Raw genomic sequence first — 24,084 nt, forward strand, 5'->3', positions numbered from 1 at the left:
TGCTTCCAATAATGTCTTTCATTTTAGACTCATCAATAGTAAGCAGTAAACTAGCCACCATCATTTTAACTTCCATGCTGTTAAAAACTGCTCAGGGAAGATGCAAAGGAGGCTATGATTAGAACTGTAGCTACTACTGCACAAAAGCATAACCAGCCCCACTGCTATCAGTAAAGATGTGCTCCGAGTAAAAGTGCTAAACCAGGGAGAAAAGCTGCATGCAGACAAGATAAACATAATTTTATTAACTCTAGCTTCAATAGAACAGCACGAGAATTGTGCTTTACTGTGCACATCACAATCCTGGGATCGTGATTACCTACCCCAGGAGATCAGTGCAGTGCATCTTTGCAAGCTTACTTCCATATGGCCAGGATCTACTGGCTTTGTTTCAATAGAAGTCAGACATGCCTTGGCACACAGAAAACAGATGTGATGCATATCAACATCCAGGAACTGGGGAAACAGCCCCCTGATCCCATATATTCAAGTCTAGATGCAGCTACTAAACTTTTGACTTGAACACAAATTTCAAATATATTACCTTTTTCAGAGGAAGGACAGTAACTCCAACTTAACCTTACAAAATAGACTTAACCATGTAAACATCAAATATTTTTTAAGAAGAGTCTAACCTTCCTGATCCCCCAATATTACAGTACCACACATTACACTTTAAGTAAAGAACAAAACTTTCAAGTCCAGATTAATTGTCTTGTTTTATTTTTATCTTAAAAACAGCAACAGCAGGTCAGGTATTACACAGACCATCCCTCTTCTCCATTCCATACACCTTACTTCTCTCATAACCTTCTATTATCATTCCTATATCCGACTCTAAAAGATCTAAATCTTCCACAGGAATATGCATGATTAACTTCCAGTGGATAGATCATCAAATTTATAACAACACAAAGTTAAATCAAGCAAGCATTTGCAGTTTTACTGCAGGAAATGGCACTGAATGTTTTTCCTCAAGGAAGGAAAAGGAAAGAAAGAAAGAAGCAATCTTCAAATATTTAAAGATTCTTGCAAAACTGAAATAATAGATTCTTCTCCGCTCAGAAGAACAAAAGTGGTGGTCTTAAGTTGATGCTAAGAAGTTTCAGGTAAGGTGTTGAGAACAAATCAAGAACTATCATCAGTAGTTTAGGAAGATATGAAGTGTTCCTTCAAGCAAGTTTCTAAGACGTGAAGATCATTCTGGAACAGTTCAGACTTGCTGTCAAGCCAGAGGGTAGGTAAGATGCCCTCACATTCCATCTAACTATTTTTTTAAATGATATTTTAAGTGCTCCGGAAGTGCCACTCAAAACATCATTCTACCTCAAGTTCTCCAGTTTATCAAACAAATTTCAAGGAGGGCAACAGTATTTCAGTTTAAAAAGCAGTAGACTTAAGTTCTTGTCTACTTTTGTTGGTATGTGCAAGATAAGTTTTGATGGCTTTGTTCTATCAGCACCACTTTTTGCAGCTGGTGCATTTTTGGCTTTTGATACACTGTCAAAATAAAAAGCCAAACAAACAAACAAGAAAAAAAGGAAACAAACCACCACCAAACCAACCTAATAAAAAAAACAAAACAAAACAAGAACAACCAAAAACCCACACAAACGTTGTGCCCTTTGGCTCCTCGCACTACAAAGGAGTGTTAAAAAAAGCTCTGAGGTATGAAGTCACCTTACCTCACACCTGTTGATAAATACCAAGTCCACATTTTGCTCACTCCTACTCCTAAGGGAATATTCATGTCTTGCCATCAGTGGCAAATTACTGAAGTTATTATCAGTTATCTCAAAACAGGACCAAGAAAAGGAGATTTGAATCCCTTTGCCACAATTCATGAAAACATAAGTAGAAACTTAAATTCAACATCTCAATAGTGTGACTTGCACACACAAACCTATAGTGATCACAGACAGTATTAAAAAAAAAAGACACAAGGAGAAGGATGAAAGGAAAAGGAACTATTTTGGTAACATTAATATGGATGGTAGTGTGGAAGCCTAAAAAAAACTACCAGTGCAACTACAATTCGTAATGTTTTTGTATAAGAGCAGAATCTTCTGTTGGCATCACTTCAACAGGACTTCCATGAATCAAGATAGCAGCAAAACAAGGAAGAACAAAGACTACAATAGAAATTTAGAATATAAACATTTCATAACTTCCTTTTCTGTTGCATTTAAACAATTTTGGCATAATTGTCTTTTAAGCTCATCATCTCCTTGCCAGGACTGGAAGCACGTTCTAGTTCTCTTCTATGGAGAAGACAAGGACTGCCTACAAATCAAACTCCTAGAGTGATTGTTAAGCAAGTCTTTCATCAATCTTTCAAAGTCTGATCACTGCTAGAAGACAAGGGAGGGAGAAAAGTTGCTAATTTGGCTTCCAGTACAAAGAGGCAAATGTCTTAGAAAAGCATTAGAATGCAGCTAACTGAACTTCTCATAATTTGCCAACGCATGTTCAAGTAAAATTAAATGAAAGGCTATTATTTCTGACAAATAATTATACACCAATTAACTTCTCTACGTTCAAGAATCCCTCTCTGAGAAGCATTGGTTAGGATGTCAATTAAGGTGCCAAAAGTTACTTCTTTTGCTGTACATATTAATTCTTTTATTGGCAGTGGATCAGGTATTTCTTCTGCTTTAATTTCCTCCTACGTATACATGCATTACAGAGAATCACCAATCCACTTTACTTTCTCTACTAATATTCACAACAACAGAACAGCCTGCAAAAAGTACCCCAGCATCACCCTGGGTTGGCTATAAAATAAGTCAGACACCCACACTCCTATCCCTACAGATTTTTGTTCAACTATCCTTCCTGTTCTACAGCATTTTTCATTTTACAGTTCCAAAGTGCTATATAAAAATGCATTATTTTACACACAAAAAGGGTGATGTCTCTTTAGATATTCTCTCCTTACTGATTCTTAAATAATTCACTATAACCACATAGTTCTGGAAAGAGGCTACGCTAAACGTATTCAGAGATGTTACCAAAGAGTAAAGACTCACATTCCAAGGGGGTAAATTAGAACAATACAGTAAATATCACTAATACAAATAAATCCACAAGTTTAAGTATCTGTTGTATAATTATTGCTAAGTCTACCCTGCTTTTTCTATTGGCTATGCATCAGTAACTTTACTCATCACAACGTTTAGAGTTTTAGTCTAACACAAAGGAAGACTGCATAGAAAATGTTACACAAATTGACTACTGTTGTAACACTAATAATCTATAACTTGAATGCACTCAGACCTGTAGCAGGCTGTTGCTGCTGAGTAAGTGTGGCAGCCATGGCAACGGCTGCTGCGTTTGGTATGTTGCTGAAAGGGGTCGGTCCAGTGGTAACGCGTGGCGCGCTCTGCCACTTCTTAGCTTCTGTTCGTCTTGCCTCAAACACATCCATGGCATCTCCCAGAAAGGTTTTCCTGTAGCCAAGGTATTGGTCTTTGAGCATCTGAAGGGGTGGGGGAAGCCATTTTAGTTCAGTATATTTGACATAAAAGCATAACTTACTAAGAAAAAAAAGAGACCAAGTCATAAATATCATTTCCTTGAATTTCTTAAAAAGACCTGAAAGGATCCAGTCAAGTTAGAAACTCCACAGCCGTAAGTTTTTCTTTGCTTATATGCTGCAAAGTGGTTAAATGTAATAGAGGGACGTTCAGAACGATATCAAAGTCTTTTAAAGTAGGTGTAAACCAACACCATTTGATTTTTGTCAGTACACTAGCTGAGCAAAGAGAAAATACAGCAGCATTATTCATCATAACAAGTTTCCTTCTGTGCTACCCTGATCACATTAAAATATCTTCTGCTCTATTTCACCTCTTTTTCTGTCTTTCCTTGCTTGCACTTCTCACTACAAGCTCAAAGAATGTATCACTTTAAGAGTCATTCTTGTTTTTGATACATTTTGTTAGCCAGGTAACATACTGCATTTGCACTCATTCTTTCGCTTTAGACTACCAAATTTGTTCCCTTTTCCCTCACCTCAAGACCCCAAATTCTGTCCCAATACCTCACTTTGTCTTATGAAGCACTTCTACCTCTATCACAGATGAGGGAAATATGGATATCTTAGTAACATAAAAGGACTAAATGACTTCATTTAACAAACTGGTAAAACTGATTTCATTTACAGAATATCCCAAAATAAAATAGGGTTACTAAAAACAAAATGAAACCCAGTAGACTGAACTGAATTTTATGAAGACATACTACTTCCCAAGATCCTGGCTAAGCAGATGCTTGTTTTACGAAGGTTAAACGTGCTCCTTTTCTCAGAAAGGCTTCTTACTCCGGGTTTTAAGTCTGAATCTATCAGAAATCGCACCCATCAGAAACAAAGATTTCTCTCATCATCAGAACAGGACTGCTATCTTTGGTGAGAAAAGATGCCTGCGGAACTTTGATGAGATGTAACACAACGCCAGAGCTCAGAAATGGCATTGGATAATCCAGAGCAGGTCCTAAGGCAGAACGATTAAATTAAGTTCTCCACCTTATTGTGCCCAAGCACATTTTACTTTTCACTGAATCTGGATATAAAAATGCATCCATTATGTAAATACATTTATCAGTTAACCCTGTGCAAAGAAGTTTCAGGCCACATTTTACCACAACTTCAGACCTCTGAGGTGAAGTATACATGCAAGCCAAAAAGCCTTCTTCAGATAAAGGAACGAGTTGCGGTGACAGCTCTGCCTTCATAAATCATATCAGAACCATCAAATGATGAAGAGGCAGCACTTTCAGAACTGCTCTACTCTCCTAATGTCTCCTATCAGTTGATAAACCAAACCAGACCGCTTGAATATCCCTCTGCAGTATGTTCATTTCCCTCATTTTTGAAGTTTTAGATGTAATTTTGTCTTCCAAAGTATCAGCCATTGCACTCATGAGACTGAGACTCCCAACAAGAAAAATCCTTCAAACAATCCCTTATTTTCAGGCAATAATAAAAAAATAACCTCTTTCATAATGAGTCAGGCCAACCAATTACTTGAAGCTATCACTGCTAACACCTGCATACTAATCCAGCTCTTCATATCGAAGAAGACATGCATCACACACAGATCACATCACAACTTTGGTCACATTCAGATCTTAGGAGCAAGAAACATAAAACACTTTGGGAATCCTTTTTATTTAATTATGCTGAAATTATAGGAGAAGCTGATCTATTCTGTACCTGGTAACAAAACGAGCTAACCAGAGCACAAAAGCCTGATGGTAGGTAGCTGTAATCCAGTAAATATCCATGCTGACCAAAGCAACAAGATACAAAGAATATAATTCCTACAAGAGCTTTAGCATTCCTTAACTTTTCCCTAAAGTCAACGCCTGTAAGCGTTTATAGAACTAGCAATAAAATTTTAGGGAAAAAAAAGCAGAGTTTTTTTTTTTTTTTTTTTTTTTTTTTTAAACCTATTTTGCAAAACCAAACACTTGCACTTTGCTGTTTTAATGTGTTGGAGCTTGCTTTTTTTGTTACCATGAAGAGTTGACACTTCTGAGACTATAAAACACTGACATTTTGTCAGTTAGTCCAGAACTGTCATGAGAAACTCAAGCTGGAGCCTATGGTGGAAAACTCAAGTCTAACTTGGCTCCTATGGTGCCCTACTGCATAAGCATTCTTTCAGCAGTAGTCATTTTATATATATATATATATATATATATATATAAATATGTATAAATATGTATATAAATGTAAATATATAAATAGATATAAATAGATATATAAATATAAATACATAAATATATATAAATATATGCAACTTTTCAAGAAAACCAGGTTACAGAAAACAAAGCCAGAACACACTTATCACCAACATCCTTCATGTAAGAAAAAAAATAAGTATCTTCTTTTTCCTGCTACCTATTTGAGTAAGAGCATATGTAGATTGTCCTTGCTTGACATCAAGATGTCACTGAGCACAACATATCCACATGAGAAAAAAAATCAAGAACTGATTAACAATGAAAAGAAATTACATTAAAAACATTTTGTAACCTAAGTGACAGCTCAGCTGCCACCATCACTACAGACAGATGTTTCAAATTAAACTTCAGCTGAATGAAAGCTATCCTTTTAATCCAAGCATATAAGACAATTGTGGTTTATTTAACAATATAACAATTTAACAGAAAAAAGCATACTTGAAGATACAGTATCAATTATTAACAGTGACTCTCCAGTTCTTTCACTAAACACATAAGAACATGACATACCTTTACGTTTTCATGTATGGACTGAAGTTGTGCTGCTAAAGCTACAAACGTTTGATAGATTTTCTGCATAGCCATAGACAAATCTGGAAAAGGCACACAGAATATTGGTAAATGACAACCTTATTTCCAGGAGGAAAGGTTTAGTGTTTATACTATAGAAAGAAGCCCACTCTGAATCCACACAGAACAAAGCACAGAAAGACTATATGAAAATAAATTGATGTCTATGAGAAACCCAGTTGCATATATTTTCTACTCAGTAAATCCAGTAGAGTGCTCAGTTGATTTTGCAAAGAGAAGAGAAAATGGAGGCCTTACATACATTTAAAAAACATGATTAACAAGCATTACAGAAACTCTTTCCTTCTACTCACAAACATATCACAAACTGAGTAAACTATACCAGTGGAGCTTTCTTGCCTACATAAATTCCTAGATCTACAATATCCTACTTACCACACAGATATGAAATTGTTTTCAGTGTATCTAAAATAATGTAAACCTTTAGGATTAAAGATGAAATCTCAAAAGGTTTGTGTAAAATAAGGTGCTGACAAAAAAATGCTTATTTTTTTTTTTTTTTTTCAAAAGAACTGCATGTACCAAAATGACAGATGGGAAGGTAACGTAGGGATCTTCCATTGAGATTAGATTGCTTCATATTTCTAGAAGGAGGCACATATGCCACTGAAATCCAAAGAACAGCCATAAGTTTCCAGAAGATGAGATACTTTGAGTACCAAAAGTATCTGCAGCTCTGCAGGGGAACTTCTCAATTATAACTTACAATTCTTTTTGAAGAAGAGAAGGTGGGAAGCTTTTGTATGTCATCCTGTAAATATGTGGAGCCAGTGGAATCTAGGAACACTGCTTTCAGACTCTTTCTAAAGATGTGGCCAATTTACTGATACCAAACTCAAGACGCTTCAAAATTCAAGACATTCCGGGTCATAATTTCTGAGTTCTCTTGTATGCTGACAGGTCAGCTGTCCACACATGGAACACACAGCCGACTAGATTTGCTGACAGCAGACTGGCACAGCAGATCAGTCCTTGCCCATGCAAGCAAAGAACTTTACACTGCAGCAGTACATTGCTGAAAAGCCTATAGAACACTGTTTTGGGAAAACCTCTTATCAGAGATCTGGATAAAGGGACACAGCAGCAAAAAGACTAAGTCTTCTTCAACATCTGTAGCAAGCTGGCTCTGACTAAGAAAAGTCCTCATTTTGATTGTGACTGGCCAGAGCAGACAGACTGCTTGTCTGTTCAGACAGAGCACTACAAGGACACAAGGTGCCAGACCATGAGGTGCTAGGACCCAGCCTAGCCAGAAGGGTATCACAGATGTTAATGCTCCCACTTTTATGCTTACCAAATGGAAATCACATTTTCTCACTATAACATTAACCTCTAAGAACGCTACACAGCGACAAATGCAATGAGTGACCTGGAAGCAGAACAAACAAACAAAAAAACCCTAACCAAACGACCAGGCAAACTTGGGCCAAGTTAAGAAAAGACTGCAGAGCAGGGTGATTCCTCTGATGTTTATGAGTTCATTAGGAACGTAAACAAGGACAACAAGATGGCAAATGCATACACACTGCCAGAAAGGGAGCACAGAACTGCTCTTAAGTATTCTCAAAATGTCTCAGATGTGCCCTAATCCCATGAAGAGCCCTGAACTTCCATTCACAGCTCCCACGCAGGAGCCCTAGCTGAATGTAGGAAAGACTCAGAAGCCACTCTCATGAAAGAGCAAAAGTCAGACAACGTAAGTGTAAGAATATAACATTTCCTTACTTCCTAATTTTCAGATGGACTGAAGTTATGATTTGTTTTCCTAGACACCTTCCAAAATTTCCAAATGACACAAACCAAGCACACAAACTGCATCTCAGGAAACAAATTCATTTTACAAAGCTTAAAAGACTTTACAAATTCAAGGCTATATTCCAAGCCACAGAATTCACCTGAACATTTGTTTCTGTACATTAAGTAAGGAGATTAATTACTGTTAATTTTAGTTTTTCATTATTAAGCCTACTATAAGCATAATATTTTTTGTGTCTGAAATATTTAAGTAGAAACATTTACCTTGTGGAGTTATATGTGAATTATTTGCTTGAGTAGCAAGATGATTTTCCAGTTCTTCTATTTGTTGCCTATACTGCCGCAGTTGTACTTCAAACTGCTCTACCAAGATTCTGAAGTAGCTAGGTGAGTAAAACAGTGAAGTTTAATCATATCATTTCATGGATTTGCCACCATTTGAAAACAAAGAACACACCACCACATTAGCTGCCTACATTCACTTCATTACTTGCAGCAGGTATGTTTTAATGACATTCTTGATGTTGTTCTACTAGCAGAAAAAGAACAAGGATGCATTTCTCATGCCTGAGATCCAATAAGCACTGATACAATGAAGCATTCAGTACAGACATTACAAGAAAAAAAAAAAAAAGTGTCAACTTAAGAAGTTATATTATTGCTTTTTTTTTTTTTTCCCCTCTTTCTTTTTTATAAGCAACAGTAACTCACTCTGCTGGGGCTGTGTTTTCATGCTGGAGACCAGGAGGAGTTTTCTGTGTTCTTAATGCTATTTCTGCATTCTTTAGCTCCTAAATAAATGAGGAAAATTAATAAAACATAAGGCTCAGAATTAAGTGTTCAAAAGAAAAATAACTACAATTCTTCAGTTAATCCACAAACATGGGAAGAAAACATTCTGTCAGTTAAAACTATGATAGAATATGACCAGAAATTCTTCAGAGAACAGATTGTCATGAGGTTGAAGAACTGCAAATACCAAAATATGTTCAGACAAGAAACAGGCAGCAGTGCACCCTGAAAGCTTGCTGATCATCTAGTTCTTTAAATATCATCCAGGCCAACCCTCCTGCTCTGGGCAGAGACTGTCACAGGTAAGGTTTGCATTCTGTTGTAACAAATTAACAGGCTATCTGAAGTAAAGACTAAGGGGTGGAAAAAAAAAAAAAACACAACAGTCAAATGCAAGAAAGTAACACGCCTAAAAATTAACAAAAAGGGCTATTTTGCCTTTAAAAAAGGCTCAGTAGTGTGATAATGCTTCTTTTCCTATGGAAAAGATCTTTTTAAGCATGAGGATTAGACTAGAGATTCTCTTTAATACTTTCTAATAATACCATCATTAATCATTTCTCAGTGCCTAGTTCTATTATTAATCATAAGAAAATAAGAGAGTATTACTAACAAGTTTTTTGCTTTCACAGCAAATAATTACCAAAGCACAACTACAGAGTATTTCCTTTCAAAATTTAGGAGCATATTTTCATTTTAGAATGAAATACACTTATAAACAAAGCAAGCAGTCAGAACAAGCCAGATGAAAGACCGAACGACACCGAGCTTAACTTCAAAAGCACTTGAATCAAAACTTGAGCTCATGCTAGTTAGACAGTTAATACCAGGACCAGTGGATAGAGCTGACTTCCTCATTAAATAAATACTGGACATAACAAGACATTTTATCCCTAATATTTTTAATTTATTTTTTTAAGTGATGAGAAAACATACTTGCATTTCCACTGCTCAGCACATGACTGCAAAAAAACCTTCACTAGCAGTTGAATGTGCAACTGAAATCAAACTAGAGTGGGTGCATATTCCCTACTGTTGCCTACCTAAGTGTAGTGCTTTCCTGAATAAAGCTCTCCTTGCTGTTACACTTAGCTGAAAATACTGGCATCACAGATTTCAGTCAGTCGCCACCTCCAGTAATTTCAAGAAGATCAGAAGGGATTCAACTTCTCACTTTGTTTACAACTGCTTCAGTTTGGAGTTTCGACACCTTAACTTGACTGATAAAGAAGGGTATATATCCCACAGCAAACATTCAAGCTCTACTTAAGAAAAAAATGTGATACCTGTGCAGTTTCCATTTTCAGCTTGTCAATATTAAGAGTGTTTCTTTGTAATCCACTGGCAACTACAGACAGAAGCTGTTTCAGAGCTTTTATATCTTCCTGTACTTTAAGCATTGCTTTAGATGACATTCTACTAATTTCTTCCTGAACTTGTTTCTGTTCTTTCACAAATTTCCTAGAGAAAGGGAAAAAAAAAGGAGGTGGTAGGAAAGAAAATAATGTACTCAACCTAAAGTACTGAACTGCTTACTTTAGTTGCATTATTCAAATAGCAATGAAGTTAATTTTCCCAAAAACCAGGTACAGAATAGTAAAATGCAGAGTAACATTAACTCTTAATATGCTAATACTGTAAATCAGCAAAAAACACAAGACTTGTAACTGTATAAACATTTTACACTGCACCTGATAAGTAAGCTACGATTTATATATACATTAAAGTACATAAAGTAATTACTACATTGAACTCACAAATACTCTAAAACGTAGTCTAGTCAGAGGCTGTATAACTTGCCTCTTTCCTGCCTGAATCAAGGCTAGCTTGCAGTTCTCTTCATGCTATGCAAGATCCATAGTGTACATGCAAACAGAATTTGATACTTATTACACACATGCAAGAAGCTTAATGCTCCCAGGGAGGGCTGGATCAGCTTCTACAAGTGTTTCTTGGACACGCCTGTTTGTGGAAACAGGACTGAAAACTGAAGTGGCAAAAGATAGCCTGGGACATCAGCTAATAGAATTATTCACCTACTCTGCTCCCATCATTAATCTCCTGTCAGCCTCAGGCTAATAAGTCATACTACACATTCTCTACTGCTTTCTACACTGTTGTTACAGAGTGTTAACAGAATACAGTACTTAGCAACACCACTGTCATAAATAAACACTACTTACTGTAGATTTTCTACATCTTGGCAGATTACTGGAGGTAGGTTTTCATCCTTTAGTGCTTTGCTGTCTCTACAAGAAACAATGCATGTTTAGATGGTGCTTCAATACTGTCAAGCATTTTTACATGATTATTAAGTACCATGAAAACTTCCAAGTGACCAATCACTCAACTTTGCACCTGTTGCATGCATGCTGCATCTATCTAGGAATGATTTGAATTAATTAATAGCCCGAGACTGTGAGAGTATCTAACAACATGGTGTAAATACTGCACATAATTTACAGAAACCGTTTTTCAGTCTATGTGACCAGTTTAAAGTACAAAGCAGCTGAGCCGTAGGCATTGCAATTTGCTCAAATGCAATGCTTCAAAAGGATGAACCACCATTATTAAGTGACCCATATCACAAGAACTGGTTATTTATTTAAGCCTTTTCAAAGATTAAAGTAGTAGAAGAGGCAGCATATCGAAAACAGCTAAGCTTAAGATACTGAATGCAAAGAATCTGAACTTACTCTGGTCTTGTTCCCGTTTTGTCACCTAGAAAATAAAAATGGTAGATGAGAAAACACGTAGAAGAATTGACAAAAACTTTAGTAAGATTTTCCATTAAGAAATGATTATTGCAATCTGATTGATTTTCTTGATAAATACAGCATATAAGGAAGAAGGTTTCATTTATTCTCCTTCAGAGATAAGTTTCTTTTCAAGAACAATGACTCACGCGTTCAGGTGTTAATCTCTTGGCACAAAAATTAACATAAAACATCTTGTGTCACCTTACAAGTCCCTTCAAATACAGGAGCTACTGCAATTGCATAAGAAATCCATCCCTCCTTAAGCTTGCTGGATTTTCTTAAGAGCTCTACTATTGCACATTGTTCAGGAATAAATGTGATTTCACAGAACCAAAGGTGTTACTGCTTATCTATCATTTATAGACTCCAAACTACAAATCTGCACATCTAGATGATAAAATTAACCAAGATGCCAAACACTTCTCTTGAACTATACAGAAAGGAGCTGAAAGCAGTATCACATGAACAGGCAAGCCATGAGTCCTTCTAGTCACAGCCATGGGCAGAAGTTGCACCTCATATCAGAGCAGATTGCTAGTAAGGTTGCTCAGACTGGTTGCCATTCAAATCCTCACAGCATCATCAAACTAGAAGGTAGCCACGAAGGTCACGTGAACACCAAAACTTAGGCTGCACAAGCCAGTGCTCCTGCCAGGAGAAGCCACTTGTTTGAAAAGAAGTAATTGCTTAGATCTGCACTCTGTCATCCAGTGCCAGAACCCAGTGTCTCATACCTATTCCCTACACCTTCTGCAAAATGAACAAACAAGAATCAACCAATGTCCCATTCCTCCTCCACTCGACCTAAACAAAACCAACAACCAAACAGAAGCTGCACAAAACTGGGAAATAAAAAAAAAAAAAAAAAATGACCCAAACAAATACCAGAATTCAGACTCCTTTCTCAGCTGACAGCCTAGGTAGTAAAGCAAGTTTAATCTGCGTTCTCAGTCACTAATTTTTCTAGCTAAACTTCGTCTGAACAGTACCTACAAAGTGAAGGACAGATTTGAAATCATACCTAACTACTTATCTGACCATATGCTCACTTTTTTTGATCACTTACAAGAAAATCTGACATACAAGAATAACTCCCAGTAGCCATCTGTAAAGAAATACTAGGCAGCCACTCCTCAGTCTCAAGTCGAAAAACATACTGTAGCAAATTCCAGAAGACAGCATAAAGGTGCCCATGTGTCCTGGAACTCCATGGACAGTAATCTCACAAGCACTTCTTTTTAGTAGCCACATCTCGTCCTTCCTTTTCTTCAGGAAGGAAAAAAGGTTCAAGCCATAAAACCAACACTCTCAAACCTTTCTTATTGCAGTTTCTCATGTAGTCCTACAGGCAACTGTACCATCAAAAAAAAGCAGTACTGCAGAAATAGGAATTTGTCAAGGCTTCTTAGGTCACTACTACCTGTTACCAGAAATTCTAAATTAAATTCTGAATTTTTATAAGTGAAAACTCAAGCAGTCCCCTTCAGTATTTTCTACTGCTTAGTTTAGAAATCTCTTCGCTCATCGTCCTCCTGACAGCAACAGCCACACACACCCACACCCACCAACCCAGATTCAGTACACAGCAGGAAGTTGGTAATCAGCTCCTTTGGGATTACATCCAAAGAACTGAGAAAAACAATGCTGAAGTAGTCTGTGGTTCTCTAGGTCATATTTTAAGATACTTGTACGTCATTGAAGAGTTGTGCAATCCTAATATCACAGTAATGGAAACTCCATGAGAACCTAAGAATTGGAGCTTTTTCATCACTTTCAATAATGAAGTAAAAAAAGAGAAAGTCAGCATCATGCTGAGCACTCCAGTTTAGAAAGCCAATATGCAAGCACAAGGCTCTGCGTTTCCACAACTCACAGTCCTTCGTAAAGATGGTTTCATGAAGCTTCTATTAGTTTTCAGAATACCTGATTTCAGCAGTTTTACAATTTGCTCTTTAATGAACTAAAGATATTAAATTAACAGTTTTGATTCCCCAGAGAAAATAGGCATTTCATAATCAACTTTAGTTAAGATGCTTTAGATGTATGAAATCAAGGCAAGTCAACAACCACCTGTCAACACTCACTTTTCCCTTATTTAAGTACATTGGACCTACCTCAGACATAGGTTTAATAACTAGTGTCAACAACCTCATGGAGGGTAACAGATCCCCAGCACTAGAAAGAATTTGTGTTGAAGAATAACAGGTGAACTACAGGACATTTTTATTCTGTAGGTTTTGAAGAGGAGGAGAGAGAGAGAAAAAAAAAAAAAAAAAAAGCCATCTCCACTCCACAAGTCTAAGAACTGCTACTGCTGGAGAAAACTGTTTTCCAGTGAGCACCTTCTTATTTACAATGCATTTCTTAAACATCGCACTGTTCCCCCATCTAGCGGCCAGCTGATGCAACTGTTAGGAAATCTGCCATGACTTTTCAACAACCAGCCCTGAGCCTTTTATTCCAGGAAGGCCACATTCCTAACAGTGAAACAGCGTCTCTGCTGTCCTCAATCTGTTGCACTCAGATACTTTGTCAACAAATTACTGCAAAGGCTATCAGTTTTAAATATTTTAAAAACAAACTTACTCTTTTTATCTGAAGAACTACTAAAATCAATGCCACCAAGCCCTTCATTAGCAGTACTGGAAGGAGCTGCAGTTGTCCCCAAAGTCAAGCTCAAAGCATTCTGCCCAAGTCCTTTTAAGAAACACAAACAGAATTTCTGCATTTAAAAAGTAGTTTACTTTAAACTAAAACCCCAGACTACCTTGCTTGCAATTTCAGAGTCCATTTATTGCATCTGGATTAAAAAGCACAAAGAAAAACAGATTTTATCAAGTTTCATACAACTATATATGGTTTTTAATGTAATTTCCTTACAATATTTTTGAAATTGATAGGTAACATCATCAGGATTGCCAACACCTTTCTGTTTCATTCTGTTTAAGAGCAGCATGTTCCCAACACTACAAGATATTAATTTTTCTTCTAGAACTCAAAGACAGGAAATCAGTAAATAACTGAAAGGATAATACTAAGTCAAAGGTTTTATTCAGACTAAAAACCACCAATGTAAGGAGCAATCAACTTGAATAAGATATTAAGACAACACCACCCTCTCTCATTTACTTCCTTGAGTCAATTATTACAAAGATTTTTCTTGTATTTTCATTAAAAAAAAAAATAAACAAGTTTAAACATTAGGAAGAAGCTAAGGACTTCAGATTATTTTCTACAAATAGCAACAGTTTCAAATAGTGATGCTTAAAAATGACTTTCATGGCATTAAGATTTACTTTATATAAAATTTTAGATCATAATTTAATACAGCTACACAATCACAAAATTTTGAGGCAGGAAAAGGAAAAAACAAATCAACTTTTACCTGTTGCTGCTGTGCTTGTATTCTGGAAGAGTGAACCTCCTAAACCTGCTAGCGTCCCTCCCAAGGACAGGCCTGTGGAGGCAGTTGTAGTTGGCGCAGTTGTTCCACCTAAATTTAAGGTAAAGCCAGTAGTACCTGCAGAGGAAAAAAACCCAACAATGAAAAACAAGCTTCATGTAGACACTGCATTCAAAGTCATCTACAGAAATAAAGAAATAATCCTTGTAGTAACTCAATATTAAACTCAGCTATTGCCTTTTTCTCTGTGACTTTTCTACCAGAGACTTTCAAACCATATGTGACTTTGTTTCACAATATTGTAAGCTTCATTAGTTTACCTGCAACTGTAGCAAAATTGAGAGCTACCCAGAATGCTAGATAATCTGGAACTTCACACTGATTTTACAGCACAATGGATCTAACAACTACTACTGACCTTTTAAATGCCAAAATGTTTGTGTTAAACATTAAAGCACTTCACTTCCAAGTGCAAGGTGCTGCAACTGGGTCAGGGCAATCCCGAGCACAGATACAGTTTGAATGGAGAATGGCCTGAGAGCAGCCCTCGGGAGGATTTGGAGGTGTCGATTGATGAGAGACTCAACATGAGTCAGCAGTGTGTGCTCACAGCCCAGAAGGCCGACTGTATCCTGGGTTGCAGCAAGAGAAGTGTGACCAGCAGGTTGAAAAAGGCAATTCTGCCCCTCTACTCTGCTCTCCTGAGACTCCACCTGGAGTACTGTAACCTGTACTGGAGCCTCCAACACAATGAATGGAGCTGTTGGAACAGACCCAGGGGAGGGCCATGAAGGTGATCAGAGGGCTGGAGCACCTCCCTTACGAGGACATGCTGAGAGAGCCGGAGCTGTTCAGCCTGGAGAAGAAAAGGCTCTGAAGAGACCTTATAGCAACCTTCCAGTACTTGAAGGGGCCTACAGGAAAGCTGGAAGGGACTTTTTATAAAGGCATGTAGAGACAGGATGAGGGGAAGTGGTTTTAAACTGGAAGAAGGTAGATTTAGACTAGACATGTAGGAAGAAATTCTTCACTGTGAGGGTGGTGAGACACTGAAACAGGTTGCCAGAGAGCTGCCAGAAAGAATGCTCCCTCTATGGAGGCATTCAAGGCCAGGCTGAATAGGGCTTTGAGCAACCTGGTCTAGTGGGGGTGTCCCTTCCTAAGGCAGGGGAGTTGGAACTAAATGACCTTAAAGGTCCCTTCCAACTCAGACCATTCTATGAGTCAGATTGAAAAGAAAAAAAAAAAGACATCTCATTGTTCTGGAATTAAGTGTCTCAGCTTTGGCAGAAAAGGGCAGAAGCAGAGAAGGACCACTGGCATAAAGTGACAGAACATAGAAGACACAAAACCTTGTTTAAATGTAGGCTCCTGGGGTAAAAAAAAAAACAAAACAAAACCCTCTGGTCTTAATTATCATCATGTATGATGCAGTTTATGTGAGTTGTAGCATGATGGAAACTGTTGGACAGTAAGAGAACTACACAGGAAAAAAAAATCTCATTTACACTTTTAGTTAACTATTTCATGCTGCCTACACCAGGTAGACATTTTTCAGCTATAGAACATGACAAATGAGCTGTTGCTACCCTCCTAATGACCAGGATAACAGGCTGCCTAAATTACAGGCTATACTGTGCTCTAAATAAATGTAAAGATGGCCTGCATTAGGCTCCTCAAACTTAGAGCTAGAAAAATCCAATGAGCCTTCTTACTGAAATACCACAAAAACACGTAAGTACTAGAATAAAATAGAAATAGCACTGTTTTAGAATAGTTACATTGTGAAAACAAAACAAAACATTTTCCTACCTGCTGCAGGAGTTGATGTAAGAGCAGAAGATAGCGACAGGCCACTTGCTGAGGTAGAAGTAATAGATAAAGCAAACGGTGTGGCTGAACCTGCAGGTTTGTTGAAGCCTAAACTAAAGCCTGTGGTAGCTGCTGATGTGGTAGCAGGTGTGCCTAAAAGAAATCCCCAAAATAATTATCATTTGTGGATATTTTGTTTGAGAATGAGTACTTAACCTTATCTTCTAAGTTATATCTGTTTAGCTGTCACTAGCATCACTGCATGAGACCAATTGCAGCCAATAAAATATTTCCATAGCATCTTCAGATACATTTCAAAAGTATGTTTCCTCCAGAATTTCAAACAATCTATGAGTATAGATTACATCAAATGGTAATTTAAAAGTGTAAAAGAACTTCCACCAAACAGATCTGGCTGAAAAAAACTACCAAAATATTGGTAGATGGAACTATAGTGTCCAAAATACAGACTAAATTCTCCACTGGATGTGTGTATGAGCATGAGAACAGGTACCCTTTCAATTTGCAAACAAGAAAAATGCGTTGAGATGTTACTCCCTCCAACTTTGCTTTTGAACACTTGCAAAGTTAAACAAAGCTTCTACTTCCTGCCAACTTCACAGTAAGAATATGCCTTCTGTTCTAGAACATCACAATAACAAGCATAAGAAAAACACTATTCTCAGTAAGTGCTGTGTAGCTGTTTCCAATGACATTTCATTCAACCACAGAAAAGAATTACTATTCACATGCACAGCACTGCCATATATGATTACATTCTGGCTTAGCTGCTCCTCTCTTCTCCCATCAACTTCATTTACTTCTTCAGAACCACTGCCTCCCAATTAGCACAGCTTCCAAAGCTCTAGGACACCAGTCTGTCCTGTAGCACTACCACCACCACCCTGACCCAAACACTTCTAATTACACAAGCTCAGTTGCTGGTGTTTCAACAACAATAAAAACACCCACACATTCCTGTAATTCTAATGATGGCTGAAAAGGTTATTACATATACATCAGAGAAACATATTCCTAATATCCCTTCCCAGTTCAAACCTCTTTACTCTTTTACTAGAGGGAATCAGCAAACAGATTTGTTCTCTCAAAGTTCATGACAGAAAGAAATTCTATCTTAAGAATTCTTTGCTAACAGACTCCACTTCTCTGCTGAAGGATGGAACTCATCAGGGGATTTAAACGCAGGCCTAACTTCTCACTGTGACTACTTTTACTGTTGAACAGCAATGGAATAACCCTTTAGCTGCACTCTGGCTCACTACCTTAACACTGCAGACTGCAATTAACAGTGAGCAAAAAGCTTGCACACGTTAACCTTCTACATTATAAGAACTAAACAACTTCTTCTCTGCCTGTACATCATTAACATCCAAATGAGGTCCTTACCCAGAGTCAGTGCTGGGGCAATGGTTGTTGCTGTTCCTGCTTTAAGAAGAAAAATAGAGTAAGAACAGTGAGGACCACAAAGCAGTTATGTTATTAACCATCATAAATATTTATTCTGGTGTGTTGTTTCACTACATGTTACATTACGTAACATCTTGAAAGCAAAGTAACTGCCACACCAAAACCACTATTTGTAACTCCCAGCTACACAAATCAAAGTATAAAGCCTTTAAAATAAAGCCTTTAAAGCAAACAATGCCTTTTTACAAGAATCCACTAACAGTGAAGCTGATGTAACATATAAGTACTAAATTTCAAATAATTGAAGGCACACTACAACATGAAGACTGATAATTCTATCAAGTATTTTTTCAGCCATCTGACAGTACATCAAATGGATTTATGATTTATTTATAATACAATGAAAAGGATTACAAGATTTTTGTGAAATGCTGTGTCTTATGTTAGTATGACTGCCCCAGTGGATATTTGGGGTGGAGAACACAGAGCCATGCAGTTTCAGACTTTAAACAATTAGAAGATCAAAGAAATGATGCAAAGAGCCAAGACAAAATGGTCCCAGCAGAGCAGGACATGATTTTGACCTACTGATGAATTCCTTTCTAACAGTGGTATCTCTAAGAACCAATCTATTTATTCAGATAGATGAAGAAAAAGGTGCTGTCCAAATATACTGAGGCCAAAATAAAATTCCTCTTTGTGCACAATTACTGAAAAACAACTCAAGACTGAAAAGGTTCATTACTTTATACACCAATTTTTAGAGGACTATAGACTTAACTACGGACCTAAAAAAAAGTCAATTTATAATTTTCATTAATGTTGGCAATACAAGTAAACTCACTATTGCAAGACCGTCAACACCAACAATTTCACATTGATTTAAGTATTTTTCAGACCAAAACACATCTCAATCTCAAATCATAGTTTTGAGTCTCTTGGAGCAGGAGGTTAGTTGCAAAATATATATGCACAATAATAATTAGAATTCAAATGATGGCACAATTTATACATATGCCTAGTTACAGCTTCTAGCAGCTGTATTTATGTTCCTGCATCATTGGTACTGCATGCTTCTTACTAACTTATTTCACAGTTCAATTAAATTGTTTTTCAAATTTATTTATTAACAACGTGACATAACATTCTGAGCTACAGATCTGAGACTATGAACAAACATCATGATAACCCTGTTTTTGTGCATATATGGTACATTCCTTCACCACTGTTTCACATATCTGCTGTACAAGTGTTTTCCTACCTGTACTGGTGCCTCCCAGCGTAAAGCCAGTGGCTGGTTTTGATCCAAAAAGCCCGCTCCCAAATCCCACTGAAGGAGCTGATGTGGTTGCCGTAGCAGTGGAAGAACCCAGAGTTCCAAAATTAAGTCCTCCTGTAGAGCTATTACAAAATAAGGCTGTTAACATTTATTATTTCTTAAAAGGAAAAAATCCAACCCCCCCTTATTTCTGTTTCCCACATTTCACCTCTGTGAGTCGACAGAACACAGCTGACCAGGACGGTCAGAGCTCACTCCAACCAAAGAGGAATCCACCTTCCTCACTTGTACGGCTACCTGGAAGCCACAGCTGCTGTGACTCAGAGTCCAGCACCTGCTGAATACTCGGCTGAACTGTTACATATAGCTAGAACAGCTAAAAACTTGCACTTCTCTGTCAGTTGCCTAATGATTTCCCCTGAACTATGGGAACAGAGGAACAAGTGCTATTGCAAACATGACAAACCTACAGGAACATCTTCTCAAAGCACACTGAAAGTACTCCTAGATGTGTCTAACCAGAATCCTCAACTCACACACTGCTTCATTCCAAAGCAGTAAGCATGCAGACACATCACACCAACAGCACAACTTTGTCCTGCCTTAGCAAGAAACAGGAACAAAACTGCTACTGTTACCCATAAATGCAAATCACAGATGACCCATATCTACATTTCAAATACATTCTTTTCCAAAAATACATTGTGCAATCCAATTAAAGAAATTAACTCCCAGAGCTTTTTTCACTGGGAAGATACAGGAAAGAAAGGAGAGACTCAGAATCTAGCAATCAAAAGGAAGATATTTGTTTTGGGTAGCTACACACTGTAGAAATCTTATGGCAAACACAGGACAAGCCTTACATTTTGCACAGAATGCATTAGGTTACTGCACAGAACATATGGGGAATACAATAATGATGATTATCTCTAACCTATGAAATGACAGGTACTAGCAGCCACACTAATCTAAGATCACAAAATTCTGGTTCTTAATTGATGAAAAGCTATGTGAATGATTTCTTTATAGTAACTTCCAGCTCCCACAGGCAGACCTCTTGATAAACTACACAAGTTTCTTTCAACTGAGCCATCTGGCATAGAGCACAACAGTAGCAATGAAATGAAGCACAGTTTGGACTTCAACGTAACAGTCTTTACAGATTGTTTTAAGTTTTGGATGTTTAATATCCTCTCTTTATTTCCTCACCTCCTCTCTGTTGGTACGAGCACGGCTCCTGTGCCCAACAAATTAATCACAGGAGTTAATCCTTAAGAAGGCTGACACAGGTTTCTACACTTTAGGTCTTGGAAATACCTACACAACTGATCCCGTAAAGTGGTTCAAGTTCAAAGCCTACATGCGAGTCATCCTTAAAGGTAAGTAACTCAGGAAAGAGAGGCCAAGAAGTTGAGGAAGACAAAAGACAAATAATTGTCCAGCTTCGAAGCTTTCAGCTTTTTTTTCCTCTCAGAATTTTAAGATGCCAAACTGTAGCAGCACATCCTAATTGCTTATCGACCTGAATATACAACACAGTGCTTCTCTCACTTGCTGAGAGCTTGTTTCTCATCTTTTCCTACTACAGAAAAGGACGATTTATCTATGATTTCTTTCCTAGTCCCTGCATTCCAGTAGAAGAAAGCTATGGTGCAACTGATACAGCTCAGCATTATGGGGAAAATGAAAACCAAACACGACAGTAAATACAGAGAAATTTAAAAATAAACAAAGTTTAACTAAGCCAAAACATAGAGGCAAACCAATGGCAGCACAGGAAAGCATGGACCACAGAGATTATTTACTACCTGCCCATAGATGGAAGGCATCACTTTGACATGGTGGCTCCAAAGGAAAACTCAGACTTTGGAGCTAAAACAAGTCATAGAATGGCTTAGACTGGAAGGGACCTTCCAGTCCATCCAGCTCCAACCCCTGGCATAGGCAGGATTGTCACCCACATCAGGCTGCCTCACAAAGCACCATACCGGGCTAAAGCTGGATATGGAATACACTGATAAAAAAAACATTGGAACTGCTAGAGATTTAACACAGGAATTACATGGGCTGCCATACCATACTCCTTAAGACACAAGAATATAAACTGTGACTGATCACTGTGATCAGTAATACCTATGATTAGAAAACAGAACAAAAACCCCCTTTCCCCCAGCACCTGGCAATATTGCCCTTCAGCCCTGAAGAGAAGAGAATCAGCTTCTTCTTCAAGTCTTAAGCGCATTTTCAAGTAAACCACCCCATAGGGATGCTCAAGATTCTTTCATTTACCACCCAACAGCAAAAAGGCTTCTGCGATGCTCCCTGACCAATAGCCCTGAAGACTCAGCCTACTTGTAGAAATAAAATTATGAATAAAAATACCAAGCACATCTTTACTATTAATTAGCACCTGTTATATGCTTACTTTATTTTTTTAAACAGATAAAAAAGCAAGATAGAATAGCAAAAAAATAAACACCTATAAATACATTTAAGTGCTACAGGAAGTTTGTACTAACCCCATCAACCAGACAAAAGAAGTTCTCAATTATGACAGTACAATTAAAATAATGGCTTGGAATAAAAAAATTTTGGACTGTCTCGTTTTACTCATAGGAACTCAGTATTAAACAGGTATGGGACAAAAGAAACTTGGAAAAATTCTTAACAAAGCCAACAACAGCTTTATTGTAGAGGAAAGAATATGCAGAAATATATCAAGAATCTATGACGACGGGACAACTAAGGCATCAGAAGAGACACTGAAGCCTTGCCTCTCCCATAAGTGGTTCCAAACAGCAATAATGCCCTTTAAACCCAGAATCACAGCATGCCTTGGATTGGACAGGACCCCAAGGATCATGAAGGTCCAGCCCCCTTCCCACAGACAGTGCCACCAACCTCCAGAAGAGGTTGGAGGTTCCTCTCAGATAATGAAAGGGAGCCTTAAAGGTGATAGAACTCAAAGGATTCTATGAAGATTCCCCCATCCCCTTCCTGCTGCTAATTCCTACCAATGCTTCGGGGTGGGCATTCTGAAATATACCCATTCCAGACTAACGTCCTAAGTAGCTCACTTACGGTTCAGCAACTATTTTGGCACGTTCAGATTTGGGAAGAACTCCAAAATACTGAGAAAGCTCCAAAGTTCCACCATAACAGTCCTAAACTTCAGCAGAAGCACAAGCAGCAAGGAGATGAGAAGACATGGTATGCACTCACACATCCATAGGCACACACACGGAAAAGAACAAACCAGCCCTCGCACTCAGCTATAACTCACAGAGCTCCGCCAGCAGAGCCCCGCGCAGCTCAGCGCACAGCAGCGGCGCTCCGTTTCCCCGAACGCAGCGGGCACAGGGCCGGACGGAGCCCCGCGCCCAAGGGCCGCAGCACGCGATGCCGTGCGGCCACCAGGGCCGTCCTGTAGGCGGGGCAGGGGCTGCAGCCAGAAAAACGCCCACAGACCCCAGCGCTAGGCTGCCCGCCTGCCCGCATCCCGCCCACCCCGAGGCCCACGCGGGCCAGGCCGGGAAGCCGGCAACAGGGGCCAGCCGACGGGGGCCGGGGGGAAAAGGCCGCGTTACCTCGGCGCGGTGGTGCCGAAGGAGAACCCACCGCCCCCACCTCCTCCTCCAGCTCCGGCGGCGGCGGCCGCCGCAGAGCCCAGGGTGCCCGCGCCGAAGGAGAAACCCGCAGACATGGCGGCGGCGGCGGGAACGGCGGCAGAGCGGTGCCGAGAGACGGCGTCAGGCGGCAGCGGGGTCCCGGCAGGGCTGCGGGGGCCTCCCGAGGAGCAGCTGTTGCCTTCAGCGCCACATGGCGCCCCGTAACGCCTCCGAACGCGAGGGCGGCGGCAAGAGAACGGGCGGCCACAGAGCACGCTCCCTCCGCGCGCCCGCCGCAATGCACCACGGGATGGCGGTACCGCCACCTTCCGCTCTTAAAGCGGCAGCGCCCCGAGCTGCCGGCCTTGCTCCTTGAGAATCGCTGGAGAGCGAGCGGCCTGCTGCTCTCGTAACGGTATAACGGGAAACGGGGCTCGCTAAAGGCGTGATTTTAATAACGTGTGATGGCCTGTGGGCATCATCACTCAATCATCTGAAAGCTCGGTATTTGAGAAGCGGATAAAATGAGTTCCTTTGGTATAAAACCTGTACGCTGCGCTATTTTTAATTGAGCTGGCAGTGCAGTCCATTGTTTAAGCTGCTTTATCGTTTAATTATGGTACCAGGGCTCTGTATGCTGCCTCCCACACAGCTGTGAGGTGCATAACTCTTACTTCAGTGCAGCCTGAAACTAAAAATTCCTCGTTTGCCAGCACGCGTTGTGTCAAAAAGGGTCCCTATAGGGTGGAAGTTTGGAGGACAGGCTCAGGTTGATTATTAGGAAAAATTTATTCCCAGAAACAGCAGAGAGGCAGTGGCACAGCTGCCCAGGGAGGTGGTGCAGTCACCTCCAACGTGAGGCTGTGGCACTGAGGGATGTGGGATGTGGTGCGGGGGATGAGTTGAGGT

At 39.0% G+C, this 24,084-nt stretch overlaps 1 protein-coding gene across 2 annotated transcripts in view; it reads right to left on the minus strand.

Annotated features, from left to right (window-relative positions):
* Positions 1 to 23,270, minus strand: part of NUP58 (nucleoporin 58) — a 36,644-nt gene extending 13,374 nt beyond the window's left edge. Inside the window, exons 1-13 of one of the 2 annotated variants that reach the window (XM_042838847.1) lie at positions 23,155 to 23,270; positions 19,550 to 19,689; positions 18,268 to 18,303; positions 16,861 to 17,013; positions 15,031 to 15,165; positions 14,232 to 14,342; positions 11,583 to 11,607; positions 11,070 to 11,135; positions 10,173 to 10,347; positions 8,806 to 8,885; positions 8,359 to 8,477; positions 6,259 to 6,341; positions 3,277 to 3,478 (exon numbers count right to left, since the gene is read on the minus strand). In XM_042838847.1, the coding sequence (XP_042694781.1) occupies positions 3,277 to 3,478; positions 6,259 to 6,341; positions 8,359 to 8,477; positions 8,806 to 8,885; positions 10,173 to 10,347; positions 11,070 to 11,135; positions 11,583 to 11,607; positions 14,232 to 14,342; positions 15,031 to 15,165; positions 16,861 to 17,013; positions 18,268 to 18,303; positions 19,550 to 19,689; positions 23,155 to 23,270 (1,441 nt within the window). Of the gene's footprint in view, positions 1 to 3,276; positions 3,479 to 6,258; positions 6,342 to 8,358; positions 8,478 to 8,805; positions 8,886 to 10,172; positions 10,348 to 11,069; positions 11,136 to 11,582; positions 11,608 to 14,231; positions 14,343 to 15,030; positions 15,166 to 16,860; positions 17,014 to 18,267; positions 18,307 to 19,549; positions 19,690 to 23,154 lie in introns of both variants that reach the window. The other variant, XM_042838846.1, reaches the window with a different exon arrangement.
* Positions 23,271 to 24,084: the final 814 nt, after the last annotated feature.

The sequence above is a fragment of the Centrocercus urophasianus genome, unplaced genomic scaffold (genome assembly GCF_019232065.1).
Source record: "Centrocercus urophasianus isolate 14NV4802_14NV808 unplaced genomic scaffold, USGS_Curo_1.0 seq_9, whole genome shotgun sequence".
NCBI classification, from domain to species: Eukaryota; Metazoa; Chordata; class Aves; order Galliformes; family Phasianidae; genus Centrocercus; species Centrocercus urophasianus.